Source organism: Syngnathus scovelli, chromosome 14, assembly GCF_024217435.2.
Source record: "Syngnathus scovelli strain Florida chromosome 14, RoL_Ssco_1.2, whole genome shotgun sequence".
Classification (NCBI taxonomy): Eukaryota; Metazoa; Chordata; class Actinopteri; order Syngnathiformes; family Syngnathidae; genus Syngnathus; species Syngnathus scovelli.
In genome coordinates, this window is record NC_090860.1 from 13,013,080 (window position 1) to 13,035,050 (window position 21,971).

General features: G+C 46.0%; 5 protein-coding genes across 12 annotated transcripts; 2 read left to right on the top strand and 3 right to left on the bottom strand.

The window, feature by feature from the left end:
* Nucleotides 1–81: 81 nt before the first annotated feature.
* On the bottom strand, nt 82–5,686 carry LOC125981108 (visinin-like protein 1). Its single transcript, XM_049740966.1, has 4 exons — nt 5,333–5,686; nt 3,554–3,723; nt 3,225–3,440; nt 82–2,451 (listed from the first exon to the last, which is right to left on the bottom strand). Exons 2-4 carry the CDS (start codon nt 3,713–3,715, stop codon nt 2,254–2,256), a joined length of 576 nt encoding a protein of 191 aa, XP_049596923.1. The 5' UTR covers nt 3,716–3,723; nt 5,333–5,686; the 3' UTR covers nt 82–2,253.
* A 205-nt stretch (nt 5,687–5,891) lies between these two features.
* scml4 (Scm polycomb group protein like 4) lies at nt 5,892–10,731 on the bottom strand. 3 transcript variants are annotated; one of them, XM_068653006.1, is made up of 8 exons: nt 10,619–10,731; nt 8,745–8,993; nt 8,483–8,612; nt 8,188–8,388; nt 7,681–7,836; nt 7,381–7,608; nt 7,105–7,244; nt 5,892–7,003 (listed from the first exon to the last, which is right to left on the bottom strand). In XM_068653006.1, exons 2-8 carry the CDS (start codon nt 8,985–8,987, stop codon nt 6,878–6,880), a joined length of 1,224 nt encoding a protein of 407 aa, XP_068509107.1. In that variant the 5' UTR covers nt 8,988–8,993; nt 10,619–10,731; the 3' UTR covers nt 5,892–6,877. The 3 variants fall into 3 exon arrangements, with proteins under 3 accessions (XP_068509107.1, XP_049596815.1, XP_049596812.1); XM_049740858.2 differs by lacking the exon at nt 10,619–10,731 and adding an exon at nt 10,256–10,590; XM_049740855.2 differs by lacking the exon at nt 10,619–10,731 and adding an exon at nt 9,300–9,426.
* On the top strand, nt 9,846–13,394 carry afg1la (AFG1 like ATPase a). The gene is made up of 13 exons (XM_049740835.2): nt 9,846–10,090; nt 10,644–10,843; nt 10,939–10,990; nt 11,059–11,160; nt 11,222–11,352; nt 11,438–11,537; nt 11,627–11,685; nt 11,758–11,840; nt 11,905–11,975; nt 12,039–12,139; nt 12,204–12,344; nt 12,417–12,527; nt 12,604–13,394. Exons 1-13 carry the CDS (start codon nt 9,964–9,966, stop codon nt 12,739–12,741), a joined length of 1,416 nt encoding a protein of 471 aa, XP_049596792.1. The 5' UTR covers nt 9,846–9,963; the 3' UTR covers nt 12,742–13,394.
* A 148-nt stretch (nt 13,395–13,542) lies between these two features.
* foxo3a (forkhead box O3A) lies at nt 13,543–17,895 on the top strand. The gene is made up of 2 exons (XM_049740794.2): nt 13,543–14,693; nt 15,081–17,895. Exons 1-2 carry the CDS (start codon nt 14,151–14,153, stop codon nt 16,263–16,265), a joined length of 1,728 nt encoding a protein of 575 aa, XP_049596751.1. The 5' UTR covers nt 13,543–14,150; the 3' UTR covers nt 16,266–17,895.
* zbtb24 (zinc finger and BTB domain containing 24) lies at nt 14,605–21,948 on the bottom strand. Of its 6 annotated transcripts, none has more exons than XM_049740801.2 (9): nt 21,518–21,662; nt 20,079–20,761; nt 19,838–20,005; nt 19,688–19,771; nt 19,442–19,525; nt 19,279–19,360; nt 18,955–19,183; nt 18,471–18,887; nt 14,605–14,718 (listed from the first exon to the last, which is right to left on the bottom strand). In XM_049740801.2, the coding sequence occupies exons 2-8, from the start codon at nt 20,746–20,748 to the stop codon at nt 18,504–18,506; spliced, it is 1,701 nt and encodes a 566-aa protein (XP_049596758.1). In that variant the 5' UTR covers nt 20,749–20,761; nt 21,518–21,662; the 3' UTR covers nt 14,605–14,718; nt 18,471–18,503. The 6 variants fall into 6 exon arrangements, with proteins under 6 accessions (XP_049596758.1, XP_049596761.1, XP_049596762.1 ...); XM_049740804.2 differs by lacking the exon at nt 14,605–14,718 and adding an exon at nt 15,153–16,297; XM_049740805.2 differs by lacking the exons at nt 14,605–14,718; nt 21,518–21,662 and adding an exon at nt 21,772–21,948 and having other exon boundaries at nt 18,364–18,887.
* Between the last annotated feature and the right edge of the window lie 23 nt (nt 21,949–21,971).

Consider the following 21,971-nt stretch of genomic DNA (forward strand, 5'->3'; position numbering starts at 1 on the left):
CTCGATATGATAAGCATTGAAAATTCAGAGCATTTATAAAATCCACCTAACCTGCACATCAGTCAGTAGCATGGCCATCAATATGTTTTGAAAAAAGCCCATCTGTGGTTTATTGATTTTAATCACAACAGAAATCAAGTATTTTTTTTCTTTGTTTAAGGGGTGCAACACATGCCACATGTATAAAAGAATACAGTCAATTGTATCATGAGTTTTCAGATTTGATAGAAACATTTACTTGACATTAAAGATCTCCACGTGGTGTCAGGCTGGACTGAATTGTATACAGACAGGATAATAATAATAATAATAATCAAGATTATGCTGGGGAAGCTCTTCTGCCACATCCACCATTGGACATGTGGACTCACAAAGCAGTCAGTCCATCCTTGCATAGCCTGGGAACAGGGAATCCTAATGTGCCAGAAAATTGAATTCAAAAAGCAAAACAAAAACTGGAAAACAATTTTAATGCTGGAATGCAGTGTGTCCAGTAAACTTTTTTTTTTTTTGCTGCTGCTGCTGCTTTGGAATATGAGCCCCTCTCATTAGGAAACTCTCAGCATGGAGATCATTTGATTATTATAGCAGTGCTCTTTGTAAACATGTGTTGTGTAAACAAACCAAACAGGCAGCCAATTGTGTGCCACGAGTGTGCGCAATCGACGAAGGAGTATAAATTAGGGCCACGCTGAAAAAAAAATTACATTATACGTTGAGAATAAAGTGATATTTTCTAAAAGCATAATACAGTATGACGTCTCGCAGAAGTTATATTTTTAAACAAGTTATAGTATTGCAAGGAAAAAAGTATTTATTTAATTTCAAGAAAAAAATCATATATATTTTGAGAAAATAATTAATGAAAAACAGAAAATATTTGATCATTCAGAAAAATTAAAGAATCTTAAAATAAATTCACATTTCAAAATAAAGTTATTTTAAAAAATAATATTAAGCATATTTTGTCAAATAAAGACTTTTTCTTGAATAAATACAACCATCTCCCTCTCCCACTTCATTCTGGAAGTATAATTATTTTTCTTTCGGGTGGCCCTAATCCTCCATTGTAGCAGTCAGACGTTAAACAAATTTTGAAGAAATCTGAAAAAAATACGATTGTGTGAATGAACGCGGAGGGAAGCATGCTCCCACCTCAGGTGAGCTTACACTGTACATCCCATGCAACAATACGAAATGAATCCCAAGAGGGTATCCTCTTTTAAAACCACCATAGATGCAAAAAATAAAAAGGTAATAGATTATATATATTTATATCTTCTTCTTTTTTTTGACACGTAATATAGGCATGCAATACTTTTTCTCTCGTGTGCGAATATCTCTCTATCATCCACGAGCTCTACAAGCCCGGCCGGCTGCCAGAGACACTTATCGTTACAATTATCAGAGGACTTATTGTTTTATTTACGATTACTGAAAGCAGTACGGGAGTTGCAGCGGTGAACAACTTGCGAGGGAAGGCTGGCTGGTGGGAACACCGGTCCGAAAGGTTCTCCACACACGTCTCGTGATGTGAGGCGCCATATTGGTACGGGGGAAAACAGAACAACAAATTTGGTTGGCGTATCATCTCAAAAATAACCTCATTGCCCAAAAGGGTAAAGAAATCCGCCATTTTGATTTGAAGCGGACATTTTAGAGTTTAGGCCATTTCCTGGACTCCCTTATAAACAGGCTCACATTTTCAAATTTGTCCTTGAAATTTTACTAGAACAAGTTACCGAATACTAGACAAAAAAATTCGTCATTGTTGGGCGGAAACTTGGATGGGTTGCCCTAAAACAGCAAAGTCAACACCAAATTCAAATACTAGCCTGTTTCCCCGATAGCAATATGGCCGCTTCCCTTCGGACGTGTCACAAAGTACCCGGCTATTCGACTTCATCCAGCTGGATGATTGCTTGTGTGCGGAGAATTTACGGTGCACCACAACATGTTCAGAAATAGAAATGTAGCATTATCTTATCGCTAGGTTCAAAATGATTCCGACATATTTCTCATGCATACGACCACAAGAAGCGAGTCCATTGAAAAAGAGTCCAAGCTTTTTTTTTTTGTTGTTTTTTTTAAACCTCTGTGAAATGAGACAATTAAACAGCAGTCCAGTGTGTTTGTGTGTTGTATATGCAAGCAGGGTGACGGGGAAGGATTTGGGGAGCGAGCAGAGGTGGCGTTAAGAGGACTGGCAGGGGCAAATGGGGGGGGGGCAGGTGGGCCGAGTGATGTAGGGGTTCACTTCTGCATGTCACACTGCAACAGCAGCACGATGGACGGGTCGCTCTTGGCCGCCTCCTTGAACTCGTCCAGCGAGATCTGGTCGTCGTTGTTCTTATCCATTTTGCTGAAGATCTTGTCCACTCGCTGCGCCGGTGTCAGGCCGTCCTCGTTCATCTTCATCATAATCACCGTGCCCACCATTTTGTAGATGGCCTGCAGGGGAGGGGGCGGGGAGTCAAGGGGGTGAGTGACACTATGTCGTCTTAAGCGGCTTGCATTTTGGGAGCAGGAAGTTAGCCCTGGCTAGCATAGGTGATGATTAGCATCTATGTGACTCTGCTATGACCAATCCAATTGGTGGAGCAACACATGTCGACAGACAATTTGCCAGTATTCTTTATCCTCTGCGACAAACTTGCTTTCGAGTATAGTGGCGGATGGAGTGCGGATCTGGTCAGGTCAGGGAAATTTATTTTAAAGCTTTCCTGACCCGAGTAGCTGTTTTTAGACATGTCACACAAGGACGTGGTGACAGCTGTGACGGAGAATTTCCTCTTGGGGAAAAGAAATGTCTGAAAAAAGGAACTTCAAACAGACTATTAAAGGAGGGTGTGTAAACTTTCGTATGATCTTTGCTCCTTGAGGAATTTTGACTACAGCACGCCACAGAATGCAGAACGTCACATTTTTTAGACAAGCTCCTGCGGATTCATTTTTTTGAGAGCATTTTTATGACGCTCCGAAACCTGCTGGAAATGGGCCATCATCAAGGCAGTCGACAATTCCATCTCGTCCCTTGTGCTTGTGTAAAAATGGCTGTGCTGTAACTCAATACAACTGCAGTCTGCCTGCTTGCCTGTGTGGTGCAGGTGTGCAGCAGCGTGACAGTCACAGTCTGCCCGATAATCCCCCAACTCAGTCTGCGGTGACGCAAGACGTGCCACACCCGATGCCGCAAAAAAAAAAACTCCAAGAGCAGCACTGACCTCAATAATCTCCAGCATTTCCACCCTGGTGATTTTGCCGTCTCCATCCAGGTCATACATGTTGAAGGCCCAGTTGAGCTTCTGCTCGAAGCTGCCGCGCGACGTGATGGACAGAGCGCAGATGAACTCTCGGAAGTCAATGGTACCGTCGCCGTTCTTGTCAAAGGTGCGGAAGGCGTGCTGTGCGAACTTGGAGGCGTCACCGTATGGGAAGAACTGCAAAGTGGAGAAACCCATGAATGAGCACACAAGAGAACCCTTACCCATACCACTAGAGGGAGCTGTTAATTTGAGAAGTAATTGAGAAGAAAACAAACGTGAGGATCTACCTTGACGTAGAGCTGCTGGAACTCCTCCAGGTTGAGTCTTCCGGTAGGGCAGTCTTTGAGGAAGCCCTTGTACCACTGCTTCAGCTCGTGCTCGTTGAACTCCGTGTTCTTCACCAGGTCCTCCATCACCTCGGGTGTCAGCTTGCTGTTCTGCTTTCCCATGGTTGCTGCTGCATGCACCAGAAAACGACACTAAAGTCTTTCTACTCGATTAAAATTGAGTCTAAATTTGCCAAGGATAGCTGTTATAACTTATGAGCTAGCTGTTAGCTAGCTAAGAATTCTTGTGGCAAGTCCAGTAGGATATAGTGTGTCAAAATTATTGTTCCGTCCACATGCGTGGACGTAATTTTGAAGTATATAATCTCAAGTAATTATTTTAAAGTCATTGGTACATTTGAAATCAAATAATCAGTAAGTAACTAAGTTTGTTTTCAAGGTTGCTATGGCAACACTGAGAATGACGCCCAGTACTACCTGTATAGCAAAAATAGGTTTAATATAAGGTTGGGAGTGACATCAACTGTGCGTTTTTATGACCGGGGTGGTGGGAGGACCAAATTGCTGAATTGTTTCCCCCCCTGGTGCTCATGTTTCTATTTTGGGCCTCAAGCTTGTTTGTGCCAGTCTGTGGCACTGACCTGGATCCTCACTGTCACTCAGCTACTTCATCAATGGATGAGAGTCAGCATAACATGCTTTGGTGTCAACATACACGATTAAACATAGCCCAAAAGATCAATATATTTTTTTCCTGTCAAAAAGCATCGGCCTAAAAAAAACATTTGTTGGTTTCGCCCTATTTTGTAATCTAGCACATGAGCAAATGTACAGAAGAGCTAGCGACGGCCTCGATGATGAGATGATTTACTAGCAAATGATTTAAACAATTTTTTCAGGAGTGGCATATGTGACTGGTAGCCATTTGCAAGAACAAGCTCACATCATCAGAAAGGTTGCACTAGATTAACCAGCAAAACTTGGGGTCGACAATTAGCCCCCCCACAAGAACCACCCGGCCGCCCACAAGGGCCACCACCAGTGTGTGGCCTGCCCTGGGCAACAACAGTATTACACATATATCATCTTTTTTTTATTTTTTTTTATATAAAAATCACATTTCACGTGTCCACCAGACCCCCACCACCACCACCACCACCACCAAACATACGCTCCATTTCTCTGCAGCATGACGACAGGGAAGCCACGCAATATTTTCAAAATATATATAAAAAAAAAAAACATTTGCAACGTGAGCCAGCTGCAACACAACAGCCAATGAATGACCTTGAAGGACAAAACATTTTACATGAGGACGCATCCTCGCATCACGCAACTGTGCGGCTGTTTTGACGTTGGAAGAGCGGAGGTGCTGAGGGGAAGGAGGGCGGGGGGTGTCATGGACCGAGGGAGGGTGGTCGTGCATGGTGGAAGGTGATGATGTGCACGCTATGCGCACACAGGCCCCGAGAGAAAGCAAAAAAATGACGGGGCTCGCTCGTTATCGACGACGACGCAATTACGATACGAGCGGCGCGGTGCGGCGCCTCCCGAGAGACGCTGCCGCATTCCGATAGAAACGACGCAGTGATAAAGGGCGGGGGGCGCAGGGGGTAGTGATAGGGGAGAATGCGCCAATTTGTGCACCCTGCGATAAAAAGAACGCACATCATAACGAGGCTGCAAGAGAATGCGCAATTGAAAAAATTGCGCAGTGAGGAAAAAAAATGACAGCTCGTCGGTCCACGATATAATTAGAGAACCGGGCGGGAGGCTTACCTTAAAGCACTGCTATTGTGTTCTTCTCACCCTGCAAAGTCCACAGGAAAAACTCCCCTCCGGTGGCGGCGAGGCTGAGGAGGAGGAGGAGGAGAGGAGAGGAGGAGGAGGGTTGGTTGAGGAGATGGTGATGGTAGGGAGGTGCGCAATGCAATGTTTCTTCCACAGGAACCGACTGCCGACGATGGTGTGATGTTTTTTCTCCTCGAGGTTATTCCCGATGAAGAGGTGCAGCAGGAGCAGCAGCAGTGTTGTTTGTCGGACGGACCACGAGAACCTGAACGCATCACAGCCTGGCCCGTGCGTCGCGATCAAGCACCTGCTGTGCTGTGTGCACGCAAACGCGACATCAGTTGCATTGCGCACAGCGGTCTAAAAAAAAAAAAAAAAAAATCTGAATTAGGGGGGGGGGGCAAAATATTACATTGATATTATGAATGTGCCGTATAAATATAAGCTGCCTTGCCTTATATGAGCTGAAAACTTGCAAAATGAAATTAGACAATATACATATATATATTAACATCTTGCAAAAAAAGATGCGCGTTCACACACCCAGTATTTTACATGTTTTGATTTAATACTCACATACAGGATTATGACACATATTGATGTTTGCTTGACGTCACATAATACATATAACCTCCTTGTATTGTCAACACTGATAAAAGATTTTGAAAATGGTGAGATTTGTGACATTGTGTGCACATTGCAACACATTCTTTATACATGTATATTAGAGGTGTGCGTCTCTCCCAAAAAGATAAGTATCTCAATATGTTGCGTGATACAATTCAAGAATGCTACATTTTTACAAAACAGAGTTTCTCATTCAAATTGGTTTTCATGACACCCCTAATTAAAATGTACGCATACTCGTATTAGCTGGTTCCCCTTTTATAGTAATTTTACATCAAGCTAGAGTAAAACAGGCTAATTAAGTCAAGATGTGTAAGAAAAAAGCATTAAAATATCTTTAAATTAAGTTAAAGTAAATGTTTCCGGGTTTTTTTCAGTGCAGGTATTTAGAATACAGAAAACATCTTATCGAGCAACATTGGATTTTTAAAATATAATGAGCCGAAAGCAGCTCACGTTTGGTAGAATTTTGTAAATTTATCGGAGTGAATATTTACAAGACTGCACTCAAAATGTATTGAAGTAAATCGCTCAATAAACTGCCTTTAATATGAATTCATGCTTCATTTGCCTTTGTTAGCCTAACCTATAAGAACAACGCATTTATATATCATCAATCGGATGTTATTTCTTGTAATACAGATTAATATATTGCATTTTGTCTTTCTGTAAAAAAAAACACCTTGAAAAAAGAATCGCATATTAAATCGCAATGTCAATATTAAGGGGAAAAAAATCCCAATTTTGATTATTTCATTCAGCCCTAGTTTTACGCCACATTTATAAAGAGCAGCAAAAAATGCCAAGATAAAAAAAAAAAGTGGTCTCTTCCAGTGAGCTTTTGTCATTGGTTGTTTCAGCAACACGGTGTGCCTATTGTGCCAGTTTCTGCTGTGAGCTCCGAGCCTACAACTTGCTCTGCTTGAGCTTGTCGATGTGGTAGCACAACTTGAGGGCGGGCCCTAACTTCAGCCCGAGGTACTTCATGATCATGTCACTCTTCAGCAGCAACAGGGCGTTGCCGTCGATCTCCTGCAGGGCGGCGCCATTGTGTAGATGGAAAGAATTCAACATATTATTCATTTAATGTCTTCATTGCGTTGTTGATGTGGAAGAAGAGATCTTGGGCTCACGTGTTTCCTGAAGACGTCAGCGTGAGGTCCGAGGGCGTTGGCGTCGGCGTCCCGGATGAACCACACCACGTCGTCCACGCTCCACGTGGACGGATCCTTCCCGGGGGACGGGCCCTTCGACTCCTGTGCGACGTACGCTCCTGACGGGATAAACGCTCATAAAAATTCTCTTACTTACCGGACAATAGATTAGGTACACAAACACACTCAAATTTGCAATTAATCAAACTAAAATAAGGTAAAAGTAGCAGTTAGTACCTCGCCTTATGGTCTCACCTGCCCTGTTGCTTTCCACAAAGGCGCCGGGGCTGCCCGACGACTGCCTGGAGACGGCCGACGCGTTGCCGAACTGCTGCGACGAGCGAAAGCCGTACGAGGACTTTGGCGAAGATGAGTACGATGAGGAGCTGATAGAGCCGAACGCGGATTCCCTGTGCTCTGCCGCCGGGTAGCGCTTCCCTTCGCTCTGCTCGTGGCGGTAATCCTCGGCCAGAGATGTTTCCGCTAAAGGGCGAGATGGAAACAGGTAAGAAGGAGCTGTGGGAAAGATTCCTATCATCGGCATGGATGTTTTACCGTCAGAGTGGTAGGAGGGACGCTGACTGATGGGCTGGTCGCTGAACAGGTTCTCGCAGTGGAGGCTGCGACAAAGCTTCTTCAGGAAGCGCAGCACGTAGTCGATACTGTTCACCACAGGGAGGCTCAGGAGGTGCTGCTTGCCGTCAAAGGTGGCTGCAGGTCAAGTAAGTACAAATTTCAATCGCCCTCAGAGTTGGTTGAGCCCATTTTAATCAAGAACTGCACGTTTACCATGCTGCAATAATAAAAAAAGACACAGAGTTGAATAAAAATGGTACTTAAATAAATGTTCTATTAAAAAAAAAAGTGAAGGCCACTTCACTAAGATGCAGTTTGCAAATTTAATTTTGTAATTCTTTGGCATATCGTTAGATGGCGCTCCTGCACCACACTAGGGCAACTACTGATCAAAATAGTGAGTAGGACCTTTTCAGTCATGTGAATAAAAACTAAGCGGCAACTGCGGGGACAGAAAAGCGTGGAAAACAATGCGGGAAAAGCTACCTGATATCTTTTCTCCCCCGTATCCCTGCGTGAGCAGCGTGAAGACAGTCTTCTGCTGGAAGGCACTGTCGATGCATCCCTGCACGGCTTGCTGCAGCACCACCGAAGGCCTATCGGGTCCGAAGTGGTCGGGCAGCTGTTGGATCTTCTTCCGGTCCAGGTTTGGACCCGTGTTGGCTTGCTTGTTGATGTAGATGCACACTGAGCACAGCAAGTGGCGACAATCAACAATTGAAGAATTTTGGAGGGATCTTTCTTTAACCTTGGGTATGAGGTCTGACTTGGACCGTCCTACCTGTGAGCACCTGAGGCGTGGCCGAGTGGGGGATTGTGGCGGCGTCCTGAGGGATGGAGCTCATATCAGGCTCTGGGGTGCTGCTGGGTGGTGAGATGGCCAACGGTGTCATCACCATCCTGGGTTTCAGCTGCAGAAGAAGAAAAATCCCTCAGAAAGATTATTTTGGGCAGGCAAGAATTGATTGATTTGTGTCCAAAAACTTGTGTAAATGATGTTAATCCTGTAACAATATGCTCATGGCTCGAAAAAGTAGCCTGACCTTGAATCCCGGCTTCCTCCCTCTCTTCTTGGGCACTTTAAGCGGCGGCAGCGAGTCGACGTAGCGGCTGGCGAAATCTATCTTGGCCACACTGCGCAGCGGGGGCCTTCCTCGCTTCCTGCCCGGGATCTTGCCCGATTGGCCGGGCATGAAAGAGGATGGCGCCACCGCGGCCGATTGCATTTCACCGCTGTCGTTGTCGTCGTCTGCTCGCTGTTGCACCGTCGCTGCGGGTGCACTCATTTGGAGCTGTTAAAAAAAATGGATTAAAAAAAAAAAAAACTCCAGCTGATTAGAATCTTACACCAGAAGGGAAACTACATGGTTTAGTCATGCCAAAATGACCCTCCCGGTATCATCACGTCTCTTTCAGTGTTGCCGCAGGCTCTCATTAGACTAATGCATTCAGCAGTAAAAGGGTGGGAGGCTGCTTCGGGGGTAGGGGGTTGCCTTCACTATGGCTACCCGGCGATGTAGCACGTTATCCGCCCACAATAGTGTCCGTCTCCTAACCCGCGTAGGAGACGTCTGTTGACAAAGGATGTAAACACTCACCGCCCGACGCAGACAAGCAGGAGGGGTCCCGACACGCCTGGTTCGTCTTTACGGTATAAAAGCGGATGTAACGCTGCTGCCGCTGCTGTGTGTACAGACAGACGGACAGATGGGGGGGAGAGAGTGGGGGAGCAAGAGAGAGAGAGTATGTGCCTGGAGGTAGTGGCAGTGATGGGGTTGCTCTGTTGTCATGGCAACAAGCCTGTAAGCCTCCCATGTTTTGTCTGCAGCTCACTGATGTGGAGGTAAAATTGTACTCCAATTATACTGACAAGACATGCGCATACAATCTCGTCTTATTGTTAGGAATGTACAATAATTGCCTCTGTGATGACTTAATGGGGAGATAGTTTGTCTTTTGCTCAATGCTGCACTTACAAGCATAATTTCTGAATTTATACGCCTTATTTTGCACCATTTTTACAATATCTGACATCAAATGGTTCATATTCGCTAATAATAACAACATAATGATAAAGATATATTTACTGTGAGCCAATTTTTAAATCTACAATTTGGTGGTAAAAATATTCAAATAAATAAACGTGTCCTGTTACATTCAGTAAGGCAAAATGGAAGAAATGTCGACCTCTATCGGTAGCTAAAACGAACTCGAAATAATTTGTTCCCAGTTATTTTTTCCATAAAGTTATTTTGAATCAAGATGGCGGTGTGGATGCCGCTGTCTTCCAAGATGTCACCCTCAGCCTCTCTGGGCTCCACTTTGTTACGGAGAGGGCAACATTCCACCCTAAAACTACTCAAAACCGCAATGTCGTGTCACAGACGAGGTGAGATAGGTTATCTGTGAGTTTGTTACTTTTATGCAGCGATTGTAGGCTTGGTTATTATAAAAAATTAGCCAAACTCCTCATATGAAAATGGGCTATAACTTCAGTTGAATGGCACATAAAGTCCAAATAAACATTCTGGTTTCTTTGTGGCTTTGGACTTACTTTACTTTTCGCGTCTGGTCAGCTGTCACTTCTTCAACACAGCCACAATGTTCCGAATTCGTTTGTCCCCGGTATGTTCGGAGTCGTGCGTGGTGTGAAGTGACGAGTCCTACTCAGCCTATGCGTATTTATTCGTATATTATGCGTAAATGAACACATGGCAAAATAAAATGGCAGTGCGTCATTTTTAGCATAATAAAAAGATTTAAGAGTCGAGAATGAATGAAGTCTGCAAGTTATTAAATACAAGTAATAATATCATTGTTAATTGTTAAACACGCGTGAAATTAGTGTTGGAAAGACAGAAAATACATGCCATGACTGCAGGTTAAAATTAGGTGTAAACAAAATATCTGATCTCACCGTGTTCCCGCTTGTCACCGAGAAGGCTACGCGGTGGAAGCCCAGCGTGAGGCTGAGCCGGAGACGAGCGGCGGCTTCAGCGGGCCCCTGGAGCACTACAGCGGGCTGATCCGGGATGGGACCCTGCGGGAAGACGAGCACCAGAGAGCCGTGATGTGCAAACTGGACCAGCTACACAAAACACTCCGCGGGTACAGCAACACGCCCACGTCCATCTTCCAAAAGGTACACTCATTTACACGTCATTAAGCTTGCATGATGCAATTGAGTGAAAATTGATAAACGTGAATGACTTTGTTTGCCCTTCTCCATCTTGGAAGTTTTTTACCAGACCAAAGCCTCCCAAGGGTTACTACATCTACGGCGACGTGGGTAAGGGACACTCAAGACCGTCTAGCCATTTTTTTTATATACGAAATGACATGCGGACATTGTTTCAGGCACGGGCAAAACCATGGTCATGGATATGTTTTACTCGCACGTGGAGACTGACAAGAAAAAGAGGGTCCACTTCCACGGCTTCATGTTGGACGTGCACAAACGTGAGTTGTATTGTGTTACAAAATGGAAGAAAATATTCATATGGTGTGTGTGACTACGCAGGGATCCATCGCCTTAAGCAGAGTATGCCAAAGAGGAAAGCAGGCAAGATGGCTAAGTCTTACGACCCCATCGCGCCCGTTGCCGAGGAGATCAGCGAGGAAGCTTGCCTGCTGTGCTTTGACGAGTTTCAGGTAACGACGAGGCTTTTCGATAATATGCCGACGTGGGCGATTCATTTGCATGACACCTTACCGTGTTGCGACCTCGTCTTCCCAGGTGACGGATATCGCCGACGCCATGATTCTCAAGCAGCTGTTTGAGAACTTGTTTCTTCACGGTGTGGTCGTGGTGGCCACGTCCAATCGCATTCCTGAAGGTAACCTGCGGTTGAAATAAAAATTGGACACACAACGGGAGATAAATAAAATTATTTAAATTGTAAATCAACCCCCCCCCTCCTTCCAGACTTGTATAAAAACGGTCTGCAGAGGGTCAACTTTGTGCCTTTTATCGCCGTGTTACAGGTAAGACGTTAACTTATGTTGTTTTAGCCTAAACGCCAAATCATTCAATAAGTTCACCTAAATATTGCACAGAAATATTGCCAAACTCTACGTCTGGATTCAGGGATCGACTACCGCAAAACGAACAGACCCTCCGCGGGGAAACTTTACTTCCTGTAAGTTTTTTATTATTATTTGTTTTTTAATCATTCCTGCCAATTCATGTTCCGTTCACATCAGTTCCAGTGAGCCTGATGCAGAGGAAACGCTGGACAAGCTTTTTGACGAGCTGGCCTTCAAGCAGAACGACAGTAAGTCGTTTCGATCTGTCATATTTTCACGATCGTGTCATAATAATTCAACTTGTGCTCCAGTAACGCGGCCGAGAGTGCTGAACGTGCACAACAGGAAAGTCCGTCTGAACAAAGCATGCGGGACCATTCTGGACTGCACATTTGAGGAGCTATGTGACAGGGTAAGGCTGTCAATGATTTATTATTCTACTAAAGCGCGATATTTATTTGACTTGATGATTTCAGCCTCTAGGGGCCAGCGACTACCTGGAGATCTCCCGCCTGTTTGACACCGTCTTCATCCGTCACATCCCGCTTCTGACGCTCAACAAGAAAACCCAAGCCCGGCGACTCATCACGTTAGTGGATGCGCTTTATGACCACAAGGTTTGATCTCATCTAACCAATTGACTTTCCATGGTTAAAAACTGAAAGTAGCTCACCTGCGTGCTGCTTCAGGTGCGTGTGGTGATCCTGGCCGATCACCCGCTAGAGGAGGTTTTTGTTCTCGAGGGCGACCACAGCCACGATGAGGGCCACATCCTCATGGACGACTTGGGACTCAAAAGAGTACTTCATTTTTATGTCCACTTTCATATGACATTGTGAGATGGGATATGATAAACGTACCTTTTGATGTTGATAGGAAGAAGCGAGCAGCCTGTCCATCTTCAGCGGCGAAGAGGAGATGTTCGCCTTCCAGAGGACTGTCTCCAGACTCACTGAGATGCAGAGTGAAGAATACTGGCAAGAAGGAGACCGCAGCGCTAAGGACAAAGCCTAATGAACTATGACTTGTTTTTTTTTTTTTTCATTCCAAACGCAATTGACAAATCATCTACTTTGTTGGGATAAAAAGAAAAACATTTTGGAGGTACATGTTTTTGTAATTAAGAAATTTTAGGGCCATGCTCTCATTGTAAAATTGTATATTTTGGAGGAAAAAAAAAGTTGTGTGGTTTAAAGTTTTTTTTTTAACTACAGCTTTCATGATAAAATATGCACTTTGATAACTATGAAATTACAAATATAATCTTAAATATATCAATTTTTTCCCTCAATAACTTGACTCATCTATTAATTTTTGTAAAGCTTATATTCTCATGAAATTATGAGTTTCCTGTTTTGTTTTGTTTTTCCATCTTGACAGTGTGGCCCTAATATTCCTTCAGTTTTTAAACGGAAGCGGGAAAGAAACACTCCTCACTTCTGAGTTTTGCTGGAACACACTTAGAAATGTACAGAAATTATTTATTGCAACCTTTGTGCACTTTAAGACATTTTAACTTTTATCAAAGCGCAACTGTAAGACATTGTGGGGAATGATTTCAAGTTTTGATGTGACATTCATCAAAACATGGAAAATTGTCATGAGTTTTGTAATTACTCAGACTGCAATTTAAAATGTCCTCAAATTAAATGTATGCATTCTTACTACCCACGTTTTGTTTTGAATTTATAAACATTGTGGTTTTTATATTTCAAACAGAACACCTATGTCTTAAGTAATCGCTAACAATTCAAATGCTCAAGCAAATATTAGCTGATAATGGGTAATTTTCAGAATTTGATTATGTGATCGTTAACAGCTGGTTTTAGCTTGCTTGGTTTCAATATAACTTGACAATTCAAAATTGTAACAATTAATATTTTACAAAACATTTTTTGCATTGTGTGCACCCTGCTGGGCTTCCCCATGGAGGGGGGGGGGGCAAGCGGTGACGTCACTGATCCATACTGTCGCTTTAATTCGGAGCAGTGCAGAGGAGGAAGAGGTGGAAGACAAGAAGAGGAGGTGCAGCAGCCGCACGATTGTGTCGCTGAATGAATGCTTTTGCGTTTTGCATGTGAAAATATCCCCGTGGAGGCCAAGTGCTATTGGAGCCTGCAGCGTTTTGTGCATGAAGAAGGGGGAGGAAGTGCAACGCTGAAGATGCCCGAGGAAGTCGCGGGTGGAAATGGTCAAGATGGCAGCGGAGTGACGTGTTAAATGCTTCTGGGTGCTTGCAGAGGAACGCCAAGCCGAAATCCCCCCTGCTTTTCTTTCCCGAGTCCACGAGGAAAAGCCACCGCGATGTCTGCTTAGCATGCATTCCGGCAAATAGATACCCCCCCCCCCCCTCTCCGCCCCCCCCACACATTGATGGAATGCGCCCTGAGTGACTTCCCGACCCACTCATCGCCCACCGTGACATGGCCGAGGCTAACGAGCCGAACGTGGAGATCGACCCGGACTTCGAGCCCCAGAAGCGGCCGCGCTCTTGCACTTGGCCGCTTCCACGTCCGGAGCTCGGCGCGGCGGGCAAAGCGGGGGCGAACGACGCTGATGTCATCCCCGAGGAAGAGGATGACGACGAAGAGGGAGGAGGAGGTGGGGCAGGGGGAGGAGGTGGCAGTGCGCCCCGGGAGGCTACCGGGGCTCTCACGCCGAGCCCGCTCACTCCCTCCGGCCTCCGCCTCGCCTCCCAGCCCCGCACCGAGGACACCGGGGACGGCTCGCTGTCCTCGGCGCAGTTGACGCCGCCAGCCGCGGCCACCACGGCCTCGCAGCAGCTGCGGAAGTCATCAGCTCGCCGGAACGCCTGGGGCAACTACTCGTACGCGGACCTCATTACGCAGGCCATCGAGTCGTCCCCCGAGAAGAGACTCACCTTGTCGCAGATCTACGACTGGATGGTCCGCTCCGTGCCCTACTTCAAGGACAAGGGCGACAGCAACAGCTCGGCTGGATGGAAGGTGAGCAGGCTCCGGACGCGCACACCTGCAACACCGACATTTGGAACAGTTGGAAATGGTCGTGGAAACAATTGCGTCACCGTTCTCTTCTTAATGTAACCATAAATAATCATAAACAATGAAATAACATGCCCACTGTTATCACAACACATAAAATTGTTCTACTTCCCATTTGATGTTTAGGATTATAGTTCAGCCTGAAAAGCAATTCATCATGGAATCAAGTCTGACAAGAGCTTTGTAGGATTTAAACGTGTGTGTTTCAGGAAATAGATTTGTAATCCTGTACCATGCATGTGGAATATGGGAGGATTCCCGAGAATTTTTCTAGAAGGAACGACCATATACTTGAGAAATACTAGAAACAAACTTTCCTTGCTTCCACAGAATTCCATCCGGCACAATCTGTCCCTGCATAGCCGCTTCGTTAAGGTCCAGAATGAAGGGACCGGGAAGAGCTCGTGGTGGATGGTCAACCCTGACGGCGGCAAAGGTGGCAAGGCGCCGCGTCGCCGCGCCGTCTCCATGGACAACAGTAAATACATCAAAGGCGCCCGAGGTCGCGCCACCAAGAAAAAAGCTTCCCTGCAGGCCGCCCAGGACGGCAGCTCCGAGAGCTCGTCCAGCCTCTCCAAGTGGACCGGCAGCCCCACGTCGCGCAGCAGCGACGAGCTGGACGCCTGGACCGACTTCCGCTCGCGCACCAACTCCAACGCCAGCACCCTGAGCGGGCGCCTGTCGCCTATCCTCGCCAACCTGGAGCTGGACGAGGTGCCCCCGGACGACACGCCGTTGTCCCCTATGCTGTACTCCAGCCCGAGCAGCATGTCGCCGTCCACCGGGCCCACCGGCCTCTCCGACCTGGCGGGCACCATGAACCTCAACGACGGGCTGTCCGACAACCTGATGGACGACCTGCTGGACAATATCAGCCTAGCGTCCCAGCAGCCTCCTCCCGATGAGGACGACGACAAAGACCAGGGGGGCGCCGTCTTCACTTTCGGCAGTCCCGTCGGCAGCTACGTCCCCACGCCGCTTTTCAGCCCCACGTCCATCACCAGCCTGCGCCAGTCGCCCATGCAGACCATCCAGGAGAACAAGCAGACCACCTTCTCCTGCCCTTCGCACCTCACCCTGCAGGACCTCCTCAGCCTGGATTCCGGCAACGTCCTACTCACTCAGTCCGACCCGCTCATGTCGCAGGCCAGCACCGCCGTGGCCCTGCAGAACTCGCGCCGCAATACGCTGCTTCTGCGCAAAGACCACATCTCCTCCACCAACCACGCCGCCGTCCAGGCACAAGTTTCATCTGTTCTTGGGGGAAATGGTCTCAAGTCTCCCGGCAAAACCTCCCCGGCCTTGCCCGGCCAGGACCCCTTCCCCGGCGCCGCCACCTCTGACCTGGAACTAGAGGGGTTCAACAGCGCACTGGAGTGCGACATGGACTCGATCATCCGCAACGAGCTGATGGAGGCCGACTGCCTGGACCTGAGTTTTGACGCCGCCCACAACGCCAACGTGAACCCGGGGGGCTTCAAGCAGACGTCACCGCAGAGCTGGGTCCAGAGCTGAGGTGCTCAGAACGTGCCGGGAATCAGACTCCACTAGCGGGAAAAGAAAGCGTGTCCAAGTGTAGTTATGTCAGCTTAGTTTTCCATCCTATTTAATTTGAGGTGTGATGGGAAAGAAAGGAGATAAGGTCGCTGCCCACACACTTTGCGTTTAAAAATAGGACAGGACACCAATTGGCGGGGATAGTCGTGAAAAATCTTGTTCCTTTCTCATCACACCTCATGTTTTGGGTACTGTACTCTTAAAAAAAAAACTGATCAATGAACCTGAGCGATGTATCATACTGGAACACAAGTTGCGTTCATCTCAGGGAAGATGATTCCGTTCTCTCACGTTGACATTTTTTGCCAAACCAGGGCTAAGAGCCCGTTTACATAAGGGGACAAATAAGGAGAATACTTGACTTTTTTTTTTTTGACTAAAAGTAAAAGTCGACGCACACCAAATATGAACGTGTACAGCTAGCTCGTGCGACGAACGGTCAAATTGTGTGCTTTATTTTGAAAGTGTGTTTTTTTGGGAGGTTCTTTATGATCGTTGGTAACATCATTGTGAAGTTATGAGGGGTACCACAGTCCCTAACCCTCGTCCACTTAAACGGAATATCGGAAAAAGCTCTTAGTGGTGTATGCAGAATTTCACACCAAATAACCTTCATGTAGCGGTTTGGCGCATGACGTGGCCAAATACATCCTCACATTGACGATTTAGCAAAACAATATAAGAAGCAACACTGTTAGCTAATGCTAACCTTTGCTAACACTACGTTTTGGCCTAGCCTAGCCGATCATGTCACTGATTGAGGAACTCTGCGGGGCATTTTAGACCACTTAACATTCACTTGGTTTAACCCAAATTGGGTAAAATATAGAGAAATATATAAACTGTCATTTCAGCATTTTCACGTAATACGCGAGTTAAGTACTTGACCTTTCAGTTAGCCAATCCAGAACAAGCTAAACAAATTGTTTACTACAGTGTTTACTTCTGCGATGCTGCTTCCCCCATTTTGTTACACGTAGCATAAATAGGCCACCCAAAAATGTTATACATAGCTAGAAAGGACAGTTTGTTGTTTGGTAACTTCTCGGTGCTATAAAAGAGAAGGTAGCAGGATGCGGTATTAGTTAGCTAGCCCTTTCCCGCGCTCACACCCTTACGGGCACTAGAGCAGGTGCTGCCACCCTGTGACGGGAGCCATTCTTGCCATTTTCGAGACCACAGTATTTGAAAATATTGCCAAACGTTTGCATAGCTAGAAATCAAGTGTGTGGATAGTAGGAAACATAGCTATGATAAGGGCAAAAACAATAAGGATGAAAATGATCTTTGGTAGGACCACCAGGATCTTTTTTTTTTTAATTATTTATTTCTTGAATTGTATTAAAATTACCTTTTTGTTCAAGCGCTCCCATTTCAGTGTCCTCCATTTATGTGACACCTTCTGTTTTTATCTTTTTATTATTAAATTGTGCACTTTTTTTTTAAAATTGATATTTTTTAACTGTCAATCATTTGTGTGCATTGTCATCATCCCTTCTCCTCTTGCTCCTACCAGAATAAAAATGTGTTTGCCAGCTTCTCAAGAGATGGTGCATGTAAATAAAGCTTCCAGAGCCACTCTAACAAATCTCTTTTGTGTTTGTGTGCGTGTGTGTAAAATTCAATTCCCCCTCAGAGGGATTGCATGGTTGCAGGTGGGCCAGGGGGGGCGGTTTTCTATTGGCGGCTTGGATCTGAGCTCGCAGCCAATTGCGGCTCTGTATCTGAGAGAAACGCAGCTGAGCTTGAGCCTGAGCTGTGCATATTTTTACATGTTAAGATAAATGTAGCTTAGTTGTTAGGGTCGCGGGAAAGTAGCGTTGGGAGGACGGGGGAAGAGATATTTGCGTACTTTAAATGCCATATTTTAATCAAAGACCATTATTTGAATTGTTTTTTTATAATTGCCTCTGATCATTTGTTTTTAATGCAATATTTTCCATTAATTTATAGTCATATTCATTCATTAATGTTATAAATATTATGTAAAGTTTTATTGGAAAGTCCCACTGCAAATGAGGAACATGAAATATTAGTTAAAAACAAAAACATGGTATTGCTCTCTGAATGAACTTTATTTAAACGTCTGTCAACCTGTCAGATTTTTTTTTTTGTCTTTCCCTTTCCTGATAAATATAACAGAATGTCACGAGTGCTGTTTACCGGATCTGTCGGAGCTGCCGGCCTAAGCTGAGCTCAGGTGTGGCCGGGCGGCGGTCCGCCGGTGGAGTAGACATTCCCGGCCTGGATCTGGAAGGTGTGTCCATGGATGTGGTGGCCGGAGATGTGCTCGCCGGTCTGGCTGATGGAGATGGGCTGGTTGATGTGGAGGCCCTGGATGTGCGGTTGCGCCACCTGCTGGGCGGGCCTGGGTGCCGCGTGCAGGTGGTCAGCGGCCTCCTTGCTCAGGGTGATGACGTACATGGACTCGGCCCACGACGCGGCCGGAGGGTCCAGCGTGCCGAGCATCTGGATCTGGGGCGCGGCCGTGCTGATCTCCTGCCCCAGGCTGATGTTGTCCCCAGTCACCAGGAGCTGGATCTCCTGCTCCGAGCCCACCGACAGCTGATAGTTCTGGACCTGCGGGAGTTAATTCTATGAACATACCATCTCACGTTTGTTAGCTAAGTATCTTGACTCTACCCACCTCTGCCTGCAGGGCGGCGCCACCTTCTTCCTGGGGCTCAGGTACCGACACCCTCTCCTTGTTGTGGGTGTTGATGTGGGTCTTCAGGTTGTCGAGGCGGGAGAAGGAGAGACCGCACACGGAGCAGTTGAAGGGCTTCTTGCCCGAGTGGGAGGCCACGTGGCGGCGCCGGGCGCTGCTGTCCGCAAAGGACTTGTCGCAAATGCTGCAGCTATACGGCTTCTCGCCTCTAGTGGATGACAAAAGAGATTTATCGAAAAATGGAATGGATTCATTCCTATCTATGGAAAAGCGCAAACAAGTCGAGAAGTTAGTCATGGTCACCGGTGTATCCGGATGTGCGTCTGCAAAGTGCTCTTGACGGAAAAACACTTGCCGCAGATCTCACACGTGAACGGCCTCTCACCTGCCACGACGTCACAACACAATGAACGGAAATGCCAATAATTCATTCAGGCCCCCCCCAAAAAAAGTTACACGTTTTTACCGGTGTGAGTCCGCAGGTGCTTTTTCAACTGGGCCGTATCCAGAAATTTATGCTGACACTGAGCACACTCTGGAAGTGATTTTCCTACAGAAGAAAATCCATACTTGAATCTTCATGTGGACACATTACATCAAGACTTTTACACAAGGGCAGGGTGATATGACTTTCAAATAAAATCTAATCTATTAAAACCAAATATTTGAACCAACTTGAAGCGATCAAATCAAAATTCCACTTCCATCTGACCTGTGTGGACCCTGTAATGACTTTTGAGCTGCCTCTTCTGAGTGAAGCTCTTTCCACATTGGTCACAGCAGAACGACTTGTTTTCTGTGGGACACAACGGTCATACATTCGGTACACGCACATTGACGAAGCAAGATTTTTTTTTTTTACCCTGGTGGAGGTTCATGTGCTCATGCAGGCTGTTCTTAGTGGCGAGGACTTTGGAGCACACGCTGCACACAAACGGCGTCTCTCCGGTGTGCTTGCGTTGGTGCACCAACAGTGTGTGCTTCTGCGTGAACGCCGCGCCGCACACCTGGCAACAGAATGGCTTCTCACCTGTGGGGGCAGCAATGACATCACTTCCTGTACAGTATAGTTAACGTCGTATTAACGTGAAGGAGGAGGTCACCTGTGTGCGTGCGTTGGTGGATCTTCAGGAAGATATGGTTTTTGAACCACTTGCCACAGTCCTGGCATCTGGCCTCCGTTTTGTTCTTCCTGACCCTCTTTGCCGGCTCTCCACCGGCTGACACGTCTCCGCCCACTTTATAGGAATTGTACTTCACGGGCGGCGTGATCTTGCGTCTTCCTGCTCGACTAGGCCGCTCCCCTCCTTCTCTGTCGTCAGCTACTTCTTGTCGCTCTTCGGCGTGGTTGTCACGCACGGGACTCTTCTTTCTTTGCTTTCTGATGAGGAGGCTCTTCTTGGCCCGTCCTTCCTTGCGTCGCCGTGTGGTCTGCAGCGCGTCAATAAGTTCTCCCACCTTCAGCAACCGAGCGGCGGCCAGAAGTTGCTCGCCAGCACTCTCCTCAAAACACACCCGGGCGCTGTAGATAAATTCCAGCACCAAGTCACACATGGTGGCTGTTACACCGTCGAGCTGGTAGATGTCAACATTGTTGGTGGTGAAGATCTGCAAGAAGTAGTCGCTGCTCGCCGCCAGAAGCACCTTGTGCGCTTGGAAACGCTCGCCCTCTGCAAGCAGGGTGACGTCGCACAAGATGTCACGTTTCCTGAGGTGCGCCAATTTGCTCAAGATGCTCGTCTTGTGCAAGGAAGATGAGGCTGTCTGTGTCATCTTCAATTAATAGCTGAGAAATAGAATAATTAAACATAGAAACAATAAGAGGGGGAATGCATTCATTGACCTTTATCTTTAAAAGTATTGAAATTAGTCCTGTAGAACCTGTGTAGCCTGAGCGTGTTTTAAGTTAAGGACGCATGTAATACATTCATATTTCGTTAAAAATGCAAAAGCCGTTTATACTAACAATCAATATAAAATCCTATTGACAAGAGATTGGCAGAGTTCAATCAATTCAAATAATACATACTCACACACAAATGGTAATACATACAGACGAATAATATGGCAATAAAGTCACAATCGAGCTAGATAAATGAAGTTCAACGGCGAACCTTTTCTACTTTTTCATTTAAATGAAAGCGTGTACGGCTCCACACTGCCCCTTAGTGGCCAAGGGGCAGACTGCATTATACTTTTAATTTATTTTCTGGTTATTTTGGTAACTAAATAAATCCTGAATTCAAACTCATTGAATAAATGTGTCTTTTAATTGTAACTTGAAATCACAAAAAATAATCAGGATTAGTTTTTCCGTAACAAGACTTGTATATATATTTAAGGGCTGTTTAAAAAAGGTAAGCAGAAGAAAAACGACTATTTGGTGAGGATTTGACACGAACAAATTTATATTAGAACAAGAAAAACTATAATAAAAAGAAAACTATTTTCATCGGACAAGCATGAGCACTCTACCCTAGAGGTGTTTGAAGCTCAAAAGGCCAACGTATAACTTGTCAAGTTAGAGAAAAAGCTTTAGTACCTCGAACAAAACGCCCTCTTGCTCTGAGAACTAAAACACGGTTCCTAAAAAGCAACAACCTACGTATAACCGACCAGAGGTTGGCCGCTAGGTACTCGTTTGAGACACCGGGTCGAGTTCTTGGGTGGATAGTTAGCTGTTAGGACCTTACCGTTTTCTTGCTAACCGGAAGTAGTCTGTTTGTTGGACTGGATACCGCGAGATATGCGCTCGCGACGAGACTTCAGACGCACCTTACGAGATTTCAGACGCACCTTACGAGATCGTCTTTTGAAGATTCGAGTATTTGATAAATCGTCTTTTGAAGATTTGAGTATTTTATAGATTTAACAGCTGTAATGAAATGAGCAATAACAGAAACGTCACAGATGAGGTGCCCCTCTGATCCGTGAAGTCCCCCCCCACACACACACACACAGTGCATGGTTCAGCACGCTCAAGAATTTGCAAGGAG

Bases quoted from the DNA above. Each gene is read 5' to 3' on its own strand.
- zbtb24 (XM_049740801.2), bottom strand. From the start codon at position 20,748: ATGACACAGACAGCCTCATCTTCCTTGCACAAGACGAGCATCTTGAGC. The intron at 20,006-20,078 runs GTGACCTCCTCC...CTGCCCCCACAG, and splicing joins CCACCAACGCACGCACACAG to GTGAGAAGCCATTCTGTTGC. The intron at 19,184-19,278 runs GTGACCATGACT...GTCATCCACTAG, and splicing joins ACGCACATCCGGATACACCG to AGGCGAGAAGCCGTATAGCT.
- foxo3a (XM_049740794.2), top strand. From the start codon at position 14,151: ATGGCCGAGGCTAACGAGCCGAACGTGGAGATCGACCCGGACTTCGAG. The intron at 14,694-15,080 runs GTGAGCAGGCTC...TTGCTTCCACAG, and splicing joins ACAGCTCGGCTGGATGGAAG to AATTCCATCCGGCACAATCT.
- scml4 (XM_068653006.1), bottom strand. From the start codon at position 8,987: ATGAGTGCACCCGCAGCGACGGTGCAACAGCGAGCAGACGACGACAAC. The intron at 8,613-8,744 runs GTCAGGCTACTT...CTTCTTCTGCAG, and splicing joins GGAGGAAGCCGGGATTCAAG to CTGAAACCCAGGATGGTGAT. The intron at 7,004-7,104 runs GTGAGCCCAAGA...GCCGCCCTGCAG, and splicing joins CTGACGTCTTCAGGAAACAC to GAGATCGACGGCAACGCCCT.
- afg1la (XM_049740835.2), top strand. From the start codon at position 9,964: ATGGCGGTGTGGATGCCGCTGTCTTCCAAGATGTCACCCTCAGCCTCT. The intron at 11,353-11,437 runs GTAACGACGAGG...TCGTCTTCCCAG, and splicing joins TGTGCTTTGACGAGTTTCAG to GTGACGGATATCGCCGACGC. The intron at 11,976-12,038 runs GTAAGTCGTTTC...CTTGTGCTCCAG, and splicing joins GGCCTTCAAGCAGAACGACA to TAACGCGGCCGAGAGTGCTG.
- LOC125981108 (XM_049740966.1), bottom strand. From the start codon at position 3,715: ATGGGAAAGCAGAACAGCAAGCTGACACCCGAGGTGATGGAGGACCTG. The intron at 3,441-3,553 runs GTAGATCCTCAC...TCCACTTTGCAG, and splicing joins TCCAGCAGCTCTACGTCAAG to TTCTTCCCATACGGTGACGC. The intron at 2,452-3,224 runs GTCAGTGCTGCT...CCTCCCCTGCAG, and splicing joins AAATGCTGGAGATTATTGAG to GCCATCTACAAAATGGTGGG.